The sequence below is a fragment of the Trichechus manatus genome, unplaced genomic scaffold, assembly GCF_000243295.1.
Source record: "Trichechus manatus latirostris isolate Lorelei unplaced genomic scaffold, TriManLat1.0 scaffold00005, whole genome shotgun sequence".
Taxonomy (NCBI): Eukaryota; Metazoa; Chordata; class Mammalia; order Sirenia; family Trichechidae; genus Trichechus; species Trichechus manatus.
The window spans coordinates 7,608,983-7,628,546 of NW_004443941.1; the positions used below are offsets into that span (position 1 = coordinate 7,608,983).

Below are 19,564 nucleotides of genomic sequence, written 5' to 3' on the forward strand. Positions count from 1 at the left end.
GCCAACTCCTCAGATCCCTGACACTGCAGCCCACGTCATGATCTAGAGGTTTCCAAACCCAAAAAACCAAACTCGGGGCCGTCTAGTTGATTCCGACTCCTAGTGACCCTCTAGGATGGAGTAGAACTGCCCCACAGGGTTTGCAAGGCGCAGCTGGTGGATTCGAACTGCTCACCTTTTGGTTAGCAGCTGAGCTCTTAACCACTGTGCCACCTGGGCTCCTAGAGGTTTCCAGTCAGCTCTAAATATGTGGGACATTATTTGGGATGCTGTTCTTCTTTGCTGCCTGAAACATGAGTCACACAATAAAATACCTTAAACAAAAATTTCGTGGTTATTTAAGATAAGCCTTCCGCCAATAAATGTGATTAACTGCCTTTTTTTTTTCTTTTAAACAAAGAACGAAAATCTGCCTAAAACATCCGCTCATTCCCTCACTTTTAGTGGATTCTAGACTGCCGGAAAAAAAAAAACACAAAACAAATCCTAAGAAATGATCAACTGACATAACAAAAAGGGAAAAGAATTACCATACGCACAAGCCAGAAATACTGACTGCATTTCAATGACCATTTGCACTTTCATCGGGAAAACACAGCCCCCACTGGAAAGTACCCAGCGTAACAGCTGCACTGCTTTTCCAGCTTCCACAAACATTCTAAAAGTTAGCCAAAACCCTGCACTGGCTGATGTCCAGGCTTTTATTATTATGTACTATCCGTTCACAGTGAGAAACGTGGGCTGACAGCGGAGAAAGCCGAGTAACAGCCGGGGCTTCTAACCACGTACAGATGTGAGGGTCTCTGAAGCTTTACCTGCCGGAAAATGCGTCCCAGGTTACTTCTATTACCAGTAGCCTTTATTAATTTGATTAGATAATTGCCGATGTCGTGCTTTTAAGGACATTTAGAGGCTTAACTCTGAAACCATTTTTCTTGTGTCAGGGGCTAGGCTATGCTGACATTTTAATATATTTCGTATGGAAAGCAAACCAGAAGATTCTTCCGCCCTCCCTCCACTTTTTAGCAAGTGCTGAAAACTAATCACCAGCAAACAGCCAATCGCCTTCCTTCTTTAGGTCTGGGTCTCATCCAATCAGTTACGGTTCCAAAGCTTCTCACGTTTAGTACTTCATGAATGTGGGGGTTTATATAATGTTTTTAAACAATTATACAAATCGAATGGAGTGTGCCAGACAGTTATCAATTTTATTACCATCAGTAAGAATCATGTCTCCTATGCATGCACCACGTGTATCCCCAGCACCAGCACAGCACTTGGGCTCAACAAATATTCACTGAATCGATGACTTTTCTGATCTACCCTGTATTTCAGGGGTCTTAAGAAAAATATAGGCATCTCTGGGTGGTGCAAACAGTTAACATGCTCGGCAGCTAACCAAAAGGTTGGTGGTTCAAGTCCACTCAGAAGCACCTCGGAAGAGAGGCCTGGCAATCTACCTCCAAAAAAAAAAAAAAAAAAAAACAGCCATTGAAAACCCTATGGAGCACAGTTTTACTCTGACACACATGGAGTCTCCATAACCCAGAATGAACCGACAGCAACTGTTTGTTTTTATTTTATTTTTTAAGAAAAATATACTGATGATTGATGCACGCAAATTTCTTGAAAGAAAATACAACCTGGATCTGGCTTTAATTTTTAACTTTATGTATGTATATCTGCATTACTTAACACACATTTATATAGCTCTTACTATGTGCCAGGCCAAAGGAACCTTGGTGGTGCTGTGGTTTAAGTTAAGCTCAGCTGCTCACCGAAAGGTTGGCGATTTGAACCCACCAGCTGCTCCACCAGAGAAAGATGAAGCAGTCTGCTTCTGTAAAGATTTACAGCCTTGGAAACCCGATGGGGGCAGTTCTATTCTACTCTGTCCTATAGAGTTGCTATGAGCTGGAATCGACTAGATGGCAGTGGGTTTGGTTTTTTGGTTATATGCCAGGCCTAAGCCCTTCACAAATATTAACTCATGTATCCTCAAAATGACCTTTTGGGGGTAGGCAGTATTATCTTCCGTATTTTACAGATAAGAAAACTGTGGCATGGAATTGTGAAGTAACTTGCCCAAGGTCACAGAGGTGAAAGACAGCGGAGATGGGATTTGACCCAAGTGGTCCAGCTTCAGAGTCTAGTCTCTGCAATCCAATATGGCAGCCACTAGTCCCATGTAGGAAACCCTAGTGAAGCAGTGGTTAAGAGCGTGGCTGCTAACCAAAAGGTCGGCAGCTGGAATCCACCAGGCACTTCTTGGAAACCCTATGGGGCGGTTCTTCTCTGTCCTACAAGGTTGCTATGAGTCTGAATCCACTTGACGACAATGGGCTTGGTTTTTGGTTTGGTTTAGTCCCATGTAGCTATTTAAATTTGAATTCATTAAAATTAAATAGAATTACAAACCAGCTCTTCAGCCACACTAGCCACATTTCAAGCACTCAACAGCCACATGTGGCTGGTGACAACTGTGGGGACAGAGAGCATTTCCAGCATCACAGAAAGCTCTAATCCAAGTGCTGGTCTACACACCCGTGTGTTTTGCCTCTTGATTTGGGTTTGGCTCCGTGACCCTGAGGTTCCCCCTCCATGCTGTACCCTCAACCTAATAAAACACAAAGGCTTTTTCTGACTAAGAGTCTCTAACACACGTTCTTTAGGCCACACGTATATAAAAACAAGTTGACAGCAGCTTGATTCCTGATTGGCTTTGTCAACAAGAGGGCCAACTAGAAAGTTCATTTTTTAACTTTGATATTGATTGTCTCCTCTTCTCCTGGCAGGCCACTCGCAGAAACGGTGTCTGGCTGTGAGGTCACTGGTGCACACTTGCACCTGTCCTGCCATGAAGAGCCGAAACTCTGTGTTGACGGATTCTGTGGGCAGAGTTCAGCCAGAGGATGGCCCTTCCTGAAAGTTCCCTAAAATATTTGTGGATAGTTTTCAAAACGTAGGAAGCATACCACACAAAGTTCTCTCTGTAACACAAGAAACAAAGTTTTTAAGTGGTATCAAGGCAGCCCTGGCTCGGAGGAGGAGGAATGGAGGGTGCTGCCCCGGGGGATGGAGGTGAAGGGTAAGCTTTCTACAATTCCCAAACTGGTTAGACCTCTGAGAAAAAGCAGGGGTTAAAATTCAATTACTTAAGAAGGGTAACACATGAAGTCACTGTTCCCTGTGACATCTGAGTTCCAGTCTCAGATCAGCTTCTATTACCAAGGACTTGAAATGAGACCCAGAACAGGTAAACTTTGGTTTAAAAAAAATAAACAAAAGGGAAGTCCTAGCAGCCAAGGGCAGGACGATACAGAAGCGAAGAAGAAAACCTGGTGGGTGGAGGGAGTCTCACGGGTAGATGAAGAAAGGCACTCAAATGGGTACAGAGGAGGACTTTAAAAAACAACAGCAACAAACTCATAGTTCTTGCTGTGCTGGCCTTCTGAGTCAGAAAATTCTGTTTCTGCTTTTGTTAAATGGAGCCAATATAAGATCTATAACAAAATGCATTAATTCCGTCTCTCCCTCTGCTAAGTCAGGCATTACTCATAATGCTCAATTTCAGAGAACCCTAGAAGGCTACTCACTGAAACTCCAGGGGTTCCTTGAAAAGACATGCATCCTATGGGTCAGCAGATGACACGTCTCCCTGACACTGCAGGGACAAAGGACGAAATCGTTGACGCTCGCATCCTGGTGGGGGCCAATACCAAGACCAGGAGCACAGAGCACGCAGACAATGGACCTTCATGTTCCACCTTCATGTTCCATGGTGTGTGTTTTTACCCATTTACTATTTCCTGAACATCTATTTCTATAAACATACACCCAACTCATCCTTTGTAACAGCTGTACAGCATTCTACCATATGGATGTGCCATAATTTATTTAACCAAGCTCCTACTATAGGACACACGTGTATGTGGTTGGACGTTGCCCGAATGGACGTTACGTGGCGCGTGGCTGTGTGAAGGTTCTTCGAAGGTCACCCTCCATCTTTAGAGTGATGGCTCATTGTTATTTTAATTTGCATTTATTTGCTAACTAGTGACTCTGAATATGTTTTATGTATAAATTGATCATTTATTTGGGCCAGTTACTAACCCCTCTGTCCTCAGTTTACTCATCTGTAAAACAGGAATAATAACTATATTCACAGAATTGTTTTGAGGATTATTTGAGTTAATGCATGTAAAATGCTCCTAACAATATGTGGAACACAGAAGCATTCAAAAGAATGTTAGCTATTACTGTTATTTATACTTTTTAACTTCTTTGTGATACAGGAAAGAAATCTCCCTTTGGGAACAACAGATTCACACTGGTTACTTTTTGTGAACAGTACAGATGAAATGATTATCACTGGCTAACAAAGAACCGCTGTATGTGCCCACGTGTAATTCTAGAAATGGATCTTCCTCCCCTTTAGTTAGTTAAAACTGCCCACTAGACCAAGGCTATTTTTCTGTAATATAAATTAGGAAGACAATTTTTTTTTTTTTTTTTTCAGATTCCAAAGGAGGAAGACAATTTTTAATAAACAATTTAATTAACTGACATTCTTGGGTTTTACTTGATTTTTAATAAAATTCTGACTTTCCCAGCCTAATTTTTTATAACAAAAAAATTCCCCAAAATTGCCCACAACACAAAAAAAAGACCAGATTACTGGCCTAAAGGAGACTGGAGAAACCCTGAGAGTGTGGCCCCCAGACACGCTTTTAGCTCAGTGGTGAAGTTATCTCCGAGGTTCACTGTTCAGCCTGGGAGTGGACAGCCCCATAAAACCAAATGAGACTAACGAGGTACAGGAGTCCAGTGACAAGGGCCAGAAGGCAGAAGGGGACAAGGAAGCTGGTGATAGGGAACCCAAGGTTGAGTAAGGATATTGTTGATGTGTGGCGAGATTGTTAACCATTGTCATAGGGCAACATTTGTAGTAACTGTTAAATGAGAAACTATTTTGTTCTGTAAGCCTTCATCTTAAGTGAGAATAACAGCACAACTGCAAGAGTGTAGTCAATGTCACCGAACTGTGCATGTAGAAATTTTTGAAATGGTGTATCTTTGGCTATGTGTATTTTCACCAAAAAAAAAAAGGTTGAGAAGTTAGAGGGTTGACATGTTGTGGGGTTGTTAACCAATGTCATAAAACAATATGGGTACTACTGTTTCATGAGAAACTATTTGTTCTGTAAGCCTTCACCTGAAGTACAATTAAAAAAAAAAAAAAAAAAAAGGCCCACAAAACAAAACGAGACTAAATGGACACACCAGCCCAAGGGCAAGGACGAGAAGGCAGGAGGGGACAGGAAAGCTGGTAATCGGGCATCCAAGGTCGAGAAGGGGAGAGTGTTGACATGTTGTGGGGTTGGCAACCAATGTCACAAAACAATATGCGTATTGTTTATTGAGAAACTAATCTGCTCTGTGAACCTTCATCTAAAGTACAATCATAATAATAAAAAAAATTTCCAAAAAGGAGTTTGGTTAAATAAATCATAATACACACACATACGTAGATTCTCACGCACCAAATGAAAGCAAGGATGTATTTATTATATGTCTACATAAAACACAGCCAATGCTCAGGATGAAATAGCAGGTAACAACGTATATAGGTATATTACGATTCTATTTTTGTTCGAAAGCACACCTATATCTGGAATAACATATATCAAAATGTTAAAAGTAGCCAGCACTGGGTGGCAACACCGAGATTCAAGGCACTTGAAATTTTCTTAACTATGTTTTCCAAGGTTTCTACAAAGAACACTTTATTTTTGAGATGAGAAGGTTTAAGTGTTTGTACAGATGGGATTCCAGGGTGGTGTGTGGTTTCCTGGGCAGAGTGGGGCCCTCTGCAGGACAGATCCTCTTGGATAACAACATTCTCTCTGAAAGGAGGTGGCATCTTATAAAGGCTCCTTGTGTCTGAATCCGAAATTCCTGCCTTCTCAGCCTCCAAGAGACAGGCAAGGGTCCTGAGCTGATTTTTGTCTTTTCCTCCCTTATCACCCATCAGTGATACCCCAAAGCTTTCAAAACAAAGCTTCAAACTGTATGATAAATAAGCACACACCAGATCAGCAGCCTTCCATTCCCACTCATGGTGACCCCACGTGTGTCAGAATGGAACTGTGCTCCATGGGGTTTTCAATGGCTGATTTTCGGAAGTAGACCACCAAGCCTTTCTTCTGAGGCACCTCTGGGTGGACTCAAACTTCCGACCTTTCAGACCAGAGTACATTAACCACTTGCACAATGCAGAGTCCCACAGGCACACAACATCCCTGCCGCCTTGCCCACAGCTCTGCCCCAAACCCAGACACACCCTCAGTCCAGGCTGCAGTCCCCAGACTCCGCACACCCACTGAGCTCAAGCTCCGGTCCTCCAGGAGGCCTTGCCTGCCCACCTCTGTGTCCATTTCTATCTCCGCACTCTGCACACTGGACAACAGCTGTTGGTCCACTCCCGCCCCATTCCTGACTGTGAGTGGGTTGAGGGGAATACAACAGGCATGCAAAAGGAACTCATCTTAGGACATTCTTAAAAAAAGAAAAAAGACAGCTTTACTGAGGTATAGCTGACATACACTAAACAGTACATATATAGACATATATAAGCATAACAGTGATTGTGAGGATGGTGCAGGACCAGGCAGTGTTTCATTCTGTTGGACACAGGGTCGCTAGGAGTCGGAACCGACTTGATGGCACCTAATAACAACATATAAACTGTATAACTGGTAAGTTTTGATATGTGTATACACCGTAAAAACATCGCCACAGTCAAGAAAATGAACATACCCATCGCCCCCAAAAGTTTCCTCATGCCCCTTTGTCTTTCTTACACTCCTCCTGCCCTCCCCCAGCCCCCACCCCCAGATAAGCACAGCTCTGCTTGCTGATACTATAGATGACTTTACATCTTCTATATAAATGGGATCATACACTATGTACTCTCAAGGCTTCTTTCTCTCAACATAATTATTTTCAGATTCACCCATGTTGGTGCGTTTAGCAATAGCTCATTCCTTTTTATTGCTGAGTAGTATTCCACTGTATGGATATACCACTTTATTTATCCATTCACCTATGACAGACATTTATGTTGTTTTCAGTTTGGGGTTGTCTCAGTTATGTAGTACTGCTATAACAGAAATACCACCAGTGGATGGCTTTAACAAAGAGAAATTTATTCTCTCACAGTCTGAGAGGTCAGAAGTCCAAATTCAGAGTGCCAGCTCTAGGGGAAGGCTTTCTCTGTCAGTTCTGAAGGAAGGTCCTTGTCGTCAATCTTCCCTTGGTCTAGGAGCTTCTCTGCATAGGAAGCCCAGGTCCAAAGGACATACTCTGCTCCCGGAGCTGCTTTCTTGGTGGTATGAGGTTCCCATGTCTCTCTGCTCGCTTCTCTCTTTAATATCACAAGAGACTGACTCAAGACACAATCCAATCTTGTAGATTGAGTCCTGCTTCATTAACATAACTGCCACTAATCCTATCACATCAACATCATAGAGATAGGATTTATAACACATAGGAAAATCACATCAGATGACAAAATGATGGACAATCACACAATACTGGGAATCATAGCCTAGCCAAATTGATACACATATTTTTGGGGGACACAATTCAATCCATGACAGGGGTTACTACAATAAAGCTGCTATGAACATTCCTGTCAAGTCGTTAGGTGGACATATGCTTTCATTTCTCTTAAGAAAATACACAGGAGTGGAACAGCTGGTCATACTCTAGGTGAATGTTTAATTTTTTAAGATACTGCATCTTAGGGCATTCTAATTCTTTTTTTTTTTTTGAACAATGAGCAGACAAGTACCCAAATGCACCAAGGGAGTACCCTATCAAAAGGAAGATAATAAACCTTTTTACAAGGGACGAATCCTTTCATAATGTGAATAATCATTCTCCGTAACTTTTTAAATCCAATCTCCACAGTTGAGGTTTTTAAAGTGAGTCATGCCTGTATTAATTACAGTTCTATAAAAACTGGTACTCTGTCCACTGCCCAGTTCCCCTACATTGAGTCTCATTCTCTGCAGGATTTGGATGGCTCCATTAATTGCTTCTTTCTCTGCAATCCTCTAACAGCGGTGCTGTGAGAAAGAGCATGACGTTACGGTTATATCAGAATCTTGAAGAAGGACCCTTTCTTTGTATGTGTTTCATTTAAGATGATAGTCAGCAGTAAATACAACATGAGCTATGAATAGAAAAACAAATCCACGAGGATTTATCTAAGTTGGCATTTCATCTTGGATCCTCTCCCCTAACTTTAACCTGGTAAAATTCAGAACACATAAAAGCATACGGTTTACAAAACATGTAAAAGGGAGCAATTTAGAGCATAGAGGAAATTATAAGAAAACCAAAAACGTCAAGATATGCTCTTTGGTTCTGTCTAAACTTCAAAGGGTTGGATTTTTTGATAATATTGTAATTAATATTCTGTAGACGCACTAAAAGGCACACCAATTTTCTAAACTCAGTTTCAAAAGAATCTGAGTATAAAAGCATAATAGAGCTAAACAGAGTCTGACAGCTTTTATTATTTCTATTAACTTTTCTGCTCTAGTTTATACAAACCAATAAACCTCATTCTCATTCCACATGAAAAGAAAGGAAATTCACCCAGTAGTCAATTACATTTCTGCAGTAGGCTGCAAGTATCTTTGCCTGAGACATATGACCCATGTACATGTGTCCTCAGTATGAAGAATATTGCAATTTATAGAACTGTTCTAGAAACAATAATAATTAAAAGTAATAAAAACCAAATCCCATATAAAATGTTACCAGCCTGCTTAAGTTTGAAGGCACCCACCATGGAATCCTTGAGTGGTGAAACAGTTAACGCGCTTGGTTCTACCCAAGAGGTTGGAGGTTCGAGTCCACCCAGAGTCGCCTCACAAGAAAGACTTAGTGACTGAAAACCCTACAGAGCACAGTTCTGCTCTGAAACCATCAATCGGAACTGACTCAACAGCAACGGGGGTTTTTTTTTTTGCCATGGTAGTAAGTCAGTCGATGCCAAGATACTAAGTGAATCACTCTCAAAGCAGTCAGGTGGAAATCAAATGTAGTGGGAACAGCACAACCTTTGAAGTCAATGTTAAACAAAATTCCTTATATCCAGAAATTCCACTCTTAGGAATCTAAGAGAAAAGATGAATTCAGACAAACATCTGAATGCAATGATGCTCATCACAGAGCTTTTTATAACAGCGAAAAACTGAAGACAACCTAGGTATCAAGAAAAGGAGACCGCATACATACTTTATACATCCATGAAAAATGATTTTGAAAAATTTTTAATATGGATACAATTCATGAGGTAACAACATTAGCACAATCATGTGAGTGTGTGAGTGTATGTGTGTGAGCAAGAATGAATGAACAAGACCAGGAAGAAGTACACCAAATGTTAACAAGGGTTAGCACGGGGATTACAGGCAAGTTCTTTAATATATGACTTGCAAAATGAGAAGTTATTTTTAAGAATTACAGTGTACTGTAAAACAAATATTTCATAAGTTTTTTTTTTTTTCTCAAGTTCTTAAAAAATAAAAAAAGATTTGCCATCAAACAAAAAGTACCACATGATTTCTCTGGAAATAGCTGAAGAACAAAGTATGTTCCCACCCAGCAACGCAGAATGTTTGTTTCTTTCAGCAAAGCCTACTAGGAAACTCTGGATTTAGAAAAGAGATAAAGAAGTAAATTACTTAAAAATGATTTTTTAAACCACAGACTTTTCAACAGGATTAGTTTAAATGGTGCACTGTTATAAGCATTTAAAATACAATGCTCAATTTTTTACTTTACACGTTAATGCTTCAGGAACATATTTACTCCAAGAAGCTAATTCTACAAAATACGGCCAATGCTTCCTACAAGAATATCAACCCCAACATTTCAATTCATAGCATATAGTTGAGAATGAAAATTTTTCTACCTAATTGTAGAATAATGGAAAGAGAAACAGATTTGAAAATTATAAAGCACTGTATAATGTGGACCATCTTCAACTCCTGGATACGCATTTGGAGACTCTTCACCAGCTATTACTAATTGGGAGAGAAGGTAAACCCTCACAGTGACAGACTGTGAGGCCCTGGGAATTCAGGCTTTCCTGTCAGTCAAGCTGATTATTAACAATTTCTCTGGACCCAACAGATTGTATACTATACCCCTGACCTGACTACGGTTCCTCATCATTTCTTAAATGAATTACGGCCACAGCCTCCTAAGTGGTCTCCCTACTCAGCCATTTTGCTCTACTGAACTCCATTCCCTTCCATACTGGACCTCAAGTGAACTTCAAAAAACACACAAACTTTTCTAAAATCTTTCAACACTCCCTTCCCTTCATCTTTAGGGTAAAACACCTGCTTTCGTCACCCAGTGCTGCTGTAACAGAAATACCACAAATGGATGACTTTAACAGAGAGAAACATATTGTCTCACAGTCTAGAAGACTAGAAGTCCAAATTCAGGGTGCCAGCTCCAGGGGAAGGTCCTTGTCATCAATCTTCCCCAATCAAAGAGCTTCTCAGCACAGGGACCCCGGGTCCAAAGGACGCGAACCGTTCCCGGCTCTGCTTTCTTGGTGGTAGGAGGTCCCCATGTCTCTCTGCTCACATCTTTCTTTTACATCTCAAAAGAGACTGACTCAACATACAACCTAATCTTGTAGGTTGAGTCCTGCCTCTTTAACATTAACTGCCACTAATCCTGCCTCATTAACACCATAGAGGCAGGATTTACAACACATAGGAAAATCACATCAGATGACAAAATGGTACACAATCACACAATACTGGGAATCATGGCCTAGACAAGTTGACATACATTTGGGGGCCACAATTCAATCCATAACAATTCCCTTTCAAGACATCCATGACCTTTCACTGCCTCAGCACCTCCACTCCTCAGCACACTCCCTCTGCTCCAGCCATAATGAAACAGTCCCCCAGAGCACGCTGTGTTCTCCTCCCCATGACTTTCTGCACCTTTCTGCACGCTGTTCCCTCTGCCTGGGACTCCCCCACACCCTAATCTTTCCAGCACGCACTATGCATTCTTCAAGAGTCACCTCAAGCTCCATCCTTCCTCAGGAAGCTGGCCCTATTCCCTCCCACCCAGCACCTCCCTGAGTAAGTCATGCTCACTCTGCGCCGGGCAGTTTACACAGATCATGGTGGTGACCATGACAACCACAATACTCATCACAGGTTCTCTGCTTCCCGCTCCGAACACTGCACCCTGTGAGGGCACACCTGCCTCACCTGGGCCCGGTGCCAGCACACAGCCCAGCACCTGGGAAGTGCTCAACATTCTGACAGAAGCTCCCCGTCGATCTATCCTACTGAGACCGTTACCCAGCTTGCTGCAGTCAAACACGTCCACTACTGAGGAAAGGAGTCCCTGCTTGACGCCATCAGTTAAGCGCTGGACTACTAACCAAAAGGTTGGTGGTTCAAACCCACCCAGAGACGCCTCAGAATAAAGGTCTGGTGATCTGCTTCAGAAAGGTCACAGCTTTGAAAACCCTATGGAGCACAGTTCTACTCTGCACACATGGGGTTGCCATGGATTGGAATTGACAGTAACTGGTTTGATTTTTTTACTGAGAGAAGTTCCAATCTGGTAGATTAGTCAAAGTATCCAGTTATTTTAAAGCGCTTATTCCCATCAGAGGAGCCTTGGTGGTACACTGGTTAAGAGCTTGGCTGCTAACCAAAAGGTCGGCAGTTCGAATCCACTAGCCGCTCCTTAGAAACCCTATGGGGCAGTTCTACTCTGTCCTAGAGGGTCTCTATGAGTCAGAATCGACTCAACAGCAATGGGTTTGGTTTGGTTTTATTCCCATCAGAAATTCCTGGAGACCTGCCTTTTACAGGAACTCTCCCACCTCCATTTAGTAGTTTCAGACGGTTCAAATTTCCTATTTTCCCTTTTTTGTGGACCCCTGCCAGAATTAAACTACCACCTGAGAAGGCCCTCAAATACTCTCTGAATTAAAAGATCTGTTTACAAAATCTCCACAAAGTTGTCTTCCCGCCTCTTCATTATCTGCCCAGCAAAATCAAAGAGATTCTTGGGGTGGCTCTGCGAGGTGAGCATGAATGATTAATGCTAAGGTTCCCTCACGCTCTCGGGGAACACAGCTAGGATAAAAACATTTCAAGCTCAAAGTACAGATCATAGCCCCTCTCCTTGATCCAGAAAAATCTAACTGATAAGAATCACAGTGAAGAGATCATTTCAAAGTAAAGGGCCCCTTCTATAAATAGGCCACATACTCGGTAATATTTTGCAACATATTCCCAACTAGAGATTTCCATATGTATGCGTTTTTTCAAAAGCTCTTAATCATTCAAAATCATACTAGCTCTCAACTGAAAATTATAATTTTAAAAACCAGTACCTTACATCTGTATATTGACTGCCGTGCATTTTTCAACGTATGTTCAATTGCATCATCTTATTTCAATACATCTCATCTTCATCATTCATTCCTCTGTGTCAAACTCAAGCATTAAAAGTCCTTTTCCTTAACTTTCTATTTCTAGAAAATCCGGATTGTTATTTTAGCCGCTGATGGCAACAGTACTCTTAATTTTTGCCACTGAAGCTAAATATTACACACACATCTGTTTGTTTAACGGTTAGTCTCTTTACAAAATGAGTCCTTTGTAAGATTGATCAATCTTAATAACGTCATTAAAATTGAAAGTAGAAAAATAATTCACAGAAGAGTGTGGAAAATTCTGTTATTTTTTACCCCTATGAAAAATGTGCCATCTCGAAATAATCTGCAGCCAAAAATACATCAAGAGATAGGGCATTTTTTCTTTTTAGTGATGGGGGAAGGAGAGAAACTTTAAACCACAAAGAAGCCATTAGGATGAGATACTGTACCATACCGAAATCTGAGGAACAGGGTCCCAGGGATCACCCACAAAGCGCGCATCTAGGTTGTGTGACCGTGCAGGACCTGTGATACCCCACTGTCTGTAATGAAGCAAGAAATAGCACCCTGGGAATGAAATACAAGCAGAAGTCAACACACTGCCAAATTTAGAAAATAAAATGAGAAGCACTGGATTTCAGAAAGAAGACCACAGCAGACATCACATGGGTGTCCTTAAGGTGAAACCAGAGAGCCGCAGAATCTCAGAGGTGAAAGGGACCCGTGAACGGTCACTGGTCTAGTCTTACCTCTACAGTCTTGGACTGCAGAGAAATCAGTTTACCTCCTTAGTCAGTCCTCAGCTTCCTCATCTAAACATTCAGGTGCTGAGATAAGGCCCCCCGCAAGAAAAAACCAAACCCAGTGCCGTCAAGTCGAAGCTGACTCATAGTGATCCTACAGGACAGAGTAGAACTGCCCCATAGGTTTTCAAGGAGCAGCTGGTAGATTCAAACTGCCAACCCTTTGGTTAGCTGCCAAGTTCTTAACCACCACGCCACCAGGGCTCCAAGATAAAGCCAGTGGTCTCCAAACCTGGTTGCTCACCAAAATCACTTAGGAATTTAAAGCACAGGTTTGTGGAAATTCTGATTCAACAGGGCACTGTTTTGTTCAGTTGTACATGGGGTAGCTATGAGTCGGAACCGACTCGGCGGCACCTACCAACAACAGGGACATAACGTGGCTGGAACTGGTATTTTTTCAACAATTCCTTGGGTGAGTCTGATGTGCACGTTTGGAAACCATCAAATAAGATGATGCCTAAGATATCACCTCATCCTTCTGTTTTAGCTGCAATTTAAGTTGCCAAGGACCCATGTCTATTTATTTCTAGATTTCTCGTGTACGACACTGATGATCAAGTAACCTAAAGGCAGAACTTCAGAATGCAAATTTTCAAGGACCTGGAGGTAAGTTCTCTAGTGTCCTTTAGAATTCAACAGCAGCCCGGTCACACTTTATGAAGTCCTTCCAAAGTCTGTAAGCAAAGAGGACCACGGTCACACTTCATGAAGTCCTTCCGAAGTCCGTAAGCAAAGAGGACCACGGTCACACTTTATGAAGTCCATAAGCAAAGAGGACCATGGTCCACTTCATAAAGTCCTTCTGAAGTCCGTAAGCAAGAGGACCAGCAGCACCTTCGAGAGTTACCAGGAGGGTTCTCTGCCACACAAGGCATGAGATAATCAACAATTTGTTTTCTATCATTATCCTTAGCATTTCTTCTCGGTTTCTCCAACCTTCCGTTCGCCTATTTTTAGGAGAGGTTAGTATTCCCTATGTAGCTCTCTGAGCTTGAGAAGACAGAGTTATAAGGGAAAACCAGGTGAAATAAAGGTGCTGGACGTAATTCAGAACAGCAGGTGACCGTTAACAAAATGTATAAAAGTTACCAATAATGGGAAGGGAAGGAAATGGGCCTTTTGTTTGGCAGCAGTTAAAAGCAGAGCTGAAGTTATTTTGGGGACGGGGGTGGGGATAAAATAAACGCAATTCCCATGTGTGTAAAACACAATCCCCATGCGTATAAAAGTCCTTGGTGCGTCCTGATCACTTATTCCTCACGGTGAGACGGTCGTTGTTGTACGGTTAACGTTCTTGTTTCCTGATGGTATGAGGTCCCCAAGTCTCTCTGCTCGCTTCTCCCTTTTATATCTCAAAGGAGACTGACTTAAAACACAACCTAATCTTGTAGGCTGAGTCCTGCCCCATTAACATAGCTGCCACTAATCCCACCTCATTAACATCATAGAGGTAGGATTTACAACACACAGTAAAATCACATCAGATGACAAAATGGTGGACAATCACACAAGACTGGGAATCACAGCCTAGCCAAGTTGACACATATTTTGGGGACACAATTCAATCCATAACACTTGCCAATAAAAGTACTTGGATTCAACAGTGTCAAAAACACTTACCTGGTGTCTTAGTTATGCGGTGCTGCTATAACAGAAATAACACATGTGGGTGGCTTTAGTAGACGGAAATTTATCTTCGCACAGTTTAGGAGCCTAGAAGTCTGAATTCAGGGCGCCAGCTCTAAGGAAGGGCTGTCTGTCTGTCTCTCTCTGTCCACTCTGGGGTAAGGTCCTTGTCTCTTTTCAGCTTCTATTCCTACGTTCCTTGGCAACGGTGGGCATGTATCTTCCCCTTCCTTTGTGCTGGCTTGCCTGCTTAACCTGCTTTTTTATATCTCAAAAGATATCGACTTAAAACACACAGGACACTATACTGTTTCATTAACATAAAAAAGAAAACCCATTCTTAAATGAGATTGTAACCACAGATACAGGGGTTAGAATTTACAACACATATTTTGGGGGGACACAATTCAATCCATAACACTACCCTACTTGGATCTACACGTGATGTATCCGACTACACGTGGTTTAGTTTCCATCCCATTCTTTCAACCCCTCCCCATCCCAGTCCCCCCAACACACAGGGGCCCTCAATGGAACTTTATTTCACCAGAAACATGAAACGTCCTTCTCTCCCACATACTAGAAATGTGCCAGGAGAGGCAAACACCTGATGAAGGTCTTTCTTCAACCGAAGGAATACAATCCCCTCTCACCTAGTCTCACCCCTAAACGGCATTCCTGGGCTCTGCAGAAATAGAGCGGCATTCTCTCCTCCCTGGCCCTGGGCTCCCCTTGGGGTTCACGTTCTCTTGCCCTGGGTCCTTACCACACTCCCTTCAGGTCAGCCTGCCTTAAATGAGGCCTTTCTGCAAGCTGCGACATATATAATCCATCGCACCAACTGCTACAGGGTTTGTGGTGCCAAAGGCCATTGAGAAAAAGGCCGCCCAAAAAGTACGCGGTAACTCAGTACTGGTGAGTCCTGTTGTATGAGGTCTGTTCCAAGCCTGCCCTTCCTGTGTCAGGCTTCTCAAATGTTCACAGCTCTCCTTTGTTTTGTTGACATCCTACAAGCAGCCCAGACCTAGGCTGTCCAAAAGGACTTTCTGCCATGATGGAAACGGTCTAAATCTGCTCCATCCAATATGGCAGGCACAAACCAGAAGCGGCTACTGAGCATTTGAAATGAGGCTAGTGTGATGAAGAAACTGAATTTTTCATTTTATTTAATTTTAATTAATTTCAACAGAAATAGCCACATGGGGCTAGTGGCTACCATATTGGACAGTGTGGACTTGAGCTATTAATTCTCAGAGGAGACCAGAGGATAATGTGCAAACTTGGCTGTTCATTAGAATCACCTGGTGAGTTCTTAAAAATCCTGATGTCCATTTTGCACCCCTGATGATTAAATCAGATTCTTTGGGGGTGGGGCACAGACATCAGCATTTTTTAAGGTTCCTCAGGTCATTCCAAGGAGCCATGGTGGCGCAGTGGTTAAGAGCTATGGCTGCTGACCAAAAGGTTGGCAGTTCAAATCCACCAGCTGCTCCTTAGAAACCCTATGGGGCAGTTCTACTCTGTCCTATAGGGTCACTATGAGTCGGAATCAACTCGACAGCAATGGGTTTGGTTTTCGTTTTGTTTTGGTTTTTTGGCAGGTGATTCCATTGTGCAGCCAAGGTTGAGAATCACTGTTCTAAAATGCAAACATTTCTACCATTATTGGCCAGTCCCCATCCAAACAGACACCTGTAAACACTAGGCCGTGTAACCAATCAGGTCACACATTCCATCCATCATACACATCAGTCCTATGACACTGTGACAAACCTCAGGCTTGTCAAGAGCAAAACTCCATCCAACAGGAATATGCTGCTCAGTGAGGCAATGAGAACAGGAGACAGCTAGGAAAGAAAGGCAAATGAAGGAGGGAAAGTTCTTCAAAATAACCATTAGCATCTGAAACCTCTATACCATGAATCTTTACATATAAGTATTTGTTTTCCGTAAAGCCACAGATAACAACAAAATATACCTGTAAATCCAGGGCTCGGAACAAACACTTTAATTGGATTGTTTCCCTAGGCTATCCCACCCACACACGATCTGTCCCTGACAGTAAGCTCTCACCACTGTGCATTTTTCTTCAGAGGATAATCTGAAGCGTGTGCCTTCTCACTGGGTACGTTACACTTTCAAAATGGCAGCAATTAAAAAGCCAGCATTGGTCCAAAGGCCATTTGCTGTTCTGACTCACCCTTTTCCAAGAGGCCCAATTTCAACCTTCACCTGCCATTATTAATTTCACCCAATGAATCATTAACCAGGGGCCCTGGTGGCATAGTGGTTAAAGAGCTTGGCTGCTAACCAAAGGTCGGCAGTTTGAATCCACCAGCCACTCCTTGGAAACCCTATAGGGGCAGTTGTACTCTGTCCCCTGACCTATAGGGTCGTTTTGAGTTGGAACTGACTGGACAGCAATGGGTTATCATTAACCTGGTGAAGCTTTTTCCTCCCAGACCTGTCTTAACAGAGGCATCATACCCAGAATGTAAAAAAATGCAAAAAGACACTCTGGTTTCCACAGCCTCTAATCTTCAATCAGCATTTCCCAAAGGCATGCAGTGCCCTTCAGGCTGACTGCTGACAGAGCTCCAAAGCTGGTACAAAAAAACTCACCAGAATTTTCCAGCCCTACTGAAAGTTAAAAACAGGAAGAGGTTTTAATGAGAAGGGTATTTGAAGGTCACTCTTTAATGATAATCAAAGTTAATCCCTCTAGATTACCAAGTGAAATATAAACAGTCCAAAATTACTACACCCTCCCCTCGAATTGGAGCCCTGGTGGCACAGTGGTTGAGAGCTATGGCTTCTAACCAAAAGGTTGGCCATTCAAATCCACCAGCCGCTCCTTGGAAAAACCCTTTGGGGCAGTTCTACTCTGTCCTCTAGGGTCGCTATGAGTCGGAATCAACTTGATGGCAACAGGTTTGGTTTGGTTTTGTCCCCCCAAGTATCACTAAAGTAATTCAGTCACAAAGCCAGAGCTTCAACAAGTCACCTTAACCAAATGAGTTCTCGTCCAAGGAGAAAGTGGCTGGCCTAAATCCATCCACCCTCACAGCCAAGAAGCTCTCACAGAGCAAACCTAATCCCTGCTGCTGGGACAAACCAGACTGAGTTCCTTTCCGTCTTGGCCTTCGTGGGCACCCAGCAGCTACTCAGTAACAACTTCTCAACTGTCCATCCAACAGGGAGGTAGAAAGCATGGTTTGTTTGTTTGTTTTTTTTTAAAGTTAACACAATTAAAAAAAAAAAAAAAAAAAAAGCACGGCTTTTTTAAAAGCCAACATAATACTTAAACAGTACATTTGAATGGGATTATACTGAATAGCAGAATGGTGTTATTTCCTTTTAGGCTATATAACTAGGATTGCCAGATATAATACAGGGCACCAAGTTAAAGCTGACTTTCAGATAAACAACAAACGTTTTAGTATACGTATGTCCTAAGTATTGCAAGGGACATATTTATACTAATCAATTATTTGTTATTTATCTGAAATTCAAATTTAATCAGGTTTTGCTTTGTTCTGTCTTTCCTAAATACGGGTGCCCTACAGACAATCATGCCAAGGAAACCCAGCTTGGGAGAGGCAGGGTGGAACTCTGGTTTTGCTACTCGCCATCCACTCACCTACCCACCATGTCTATATTCAGGGTCGGCTGTAAAAAAACATGCTCTCAATTACGGTTACTAATTAGCCACAACGTGATCAACCAAATGCCCTGAAGCCCATCCTTCTCTGGACCACAGATGCTAGCTATGTAACTAAGAGCCAGCTAAGCCAGCACCAGACAAAGTAAACCTTACTTTCAGACCCTTTGTCTGAATAAGAAACTTAGCTAAAGCAACTAAGTTTGAGGAGGTGCCAGAAAGGTAAGAAGTCATTAATACCCTGATGGCGCAGTGGTTAAGAGCTCAGCTACTAACCCAGAGGTCGGCAGTTCAACTTCACCAGCCATTCCTTGGAAACGCTATGGGGCAGTCCTACTCTGTCCTCTAGGGTCACTGAGTTGGAATCGACCCAACGGCAACAGGTTTGGGGTTTTCTGTTGTTACTGTTATTGTTCAATAAATTTAAAAGCGAAATTTGCTTTGTGAAGTAATACTGAAGACAAGAAAAAGAGAGCGCTACGTAAGCGGCTATCACATGGACTGTATCCTAAATGGAATGGTAAGTTTTAAAAACAGCTGACTCTGTTGAAACATTCATTACATGCCAAACAACGTTCCAAGCACTTTACGTGCTTTACTGCATTTAAGCCTCCCAACCCTAAGAAGTGTACACCATCATCATGCCCACTTTATAAAATGAAGAAACTGAGACAGAGATTAGGTAACTTGTTGCTGCGTGCCATCGAGTCGATTCCAACTCATGGCGACCCTACAGGGCAGAGTAAAACTGCCCCATTAGGTTTCCAAGGCTGTTATCTTTACGGGAACAGACTGCCAGGTCTTCCTCCCACGGAGCCGCTGGTGGGTTTGAATTGCTGACCTTTTGGTTAGCAGCCAAGCACTTCACCACTGTGCCACCAGGACTATGGTGACCTTATGACTCGGTTTCCTTCAGACAGTCCCAGTTTATGCCTGGGGCCCTGGTGCAATTATTAAAAG

General features: G+C 42.5%; 1 protein-coding gene across 1 annotated transcript in view; it reads left to right on the plus strand.

The window, feature by feature from the left end:
• Positions 1–3,075: 3,075 nt before the first annotated feature.
• Positions 3,076–19,564, plus strand: part of LOC105756438 (collagen alpha-1(I) chain-like) — a 42,041-nt gene continuing 25,552 nt past the window's right edge. Inside the window, exons 1-2 of the mRNA XM_012556461.1 lie at positions 3,076–3,088; positions 3,671–3,781. Coding sequence (XP_012411915.1) covers positions 3,076–3,088; positions 3,671–3,781 — 124 coding nt within the window. The remainder of the gene's footprint in view (positions 3,089–3,670; positions 3,782–19,564) is intronic.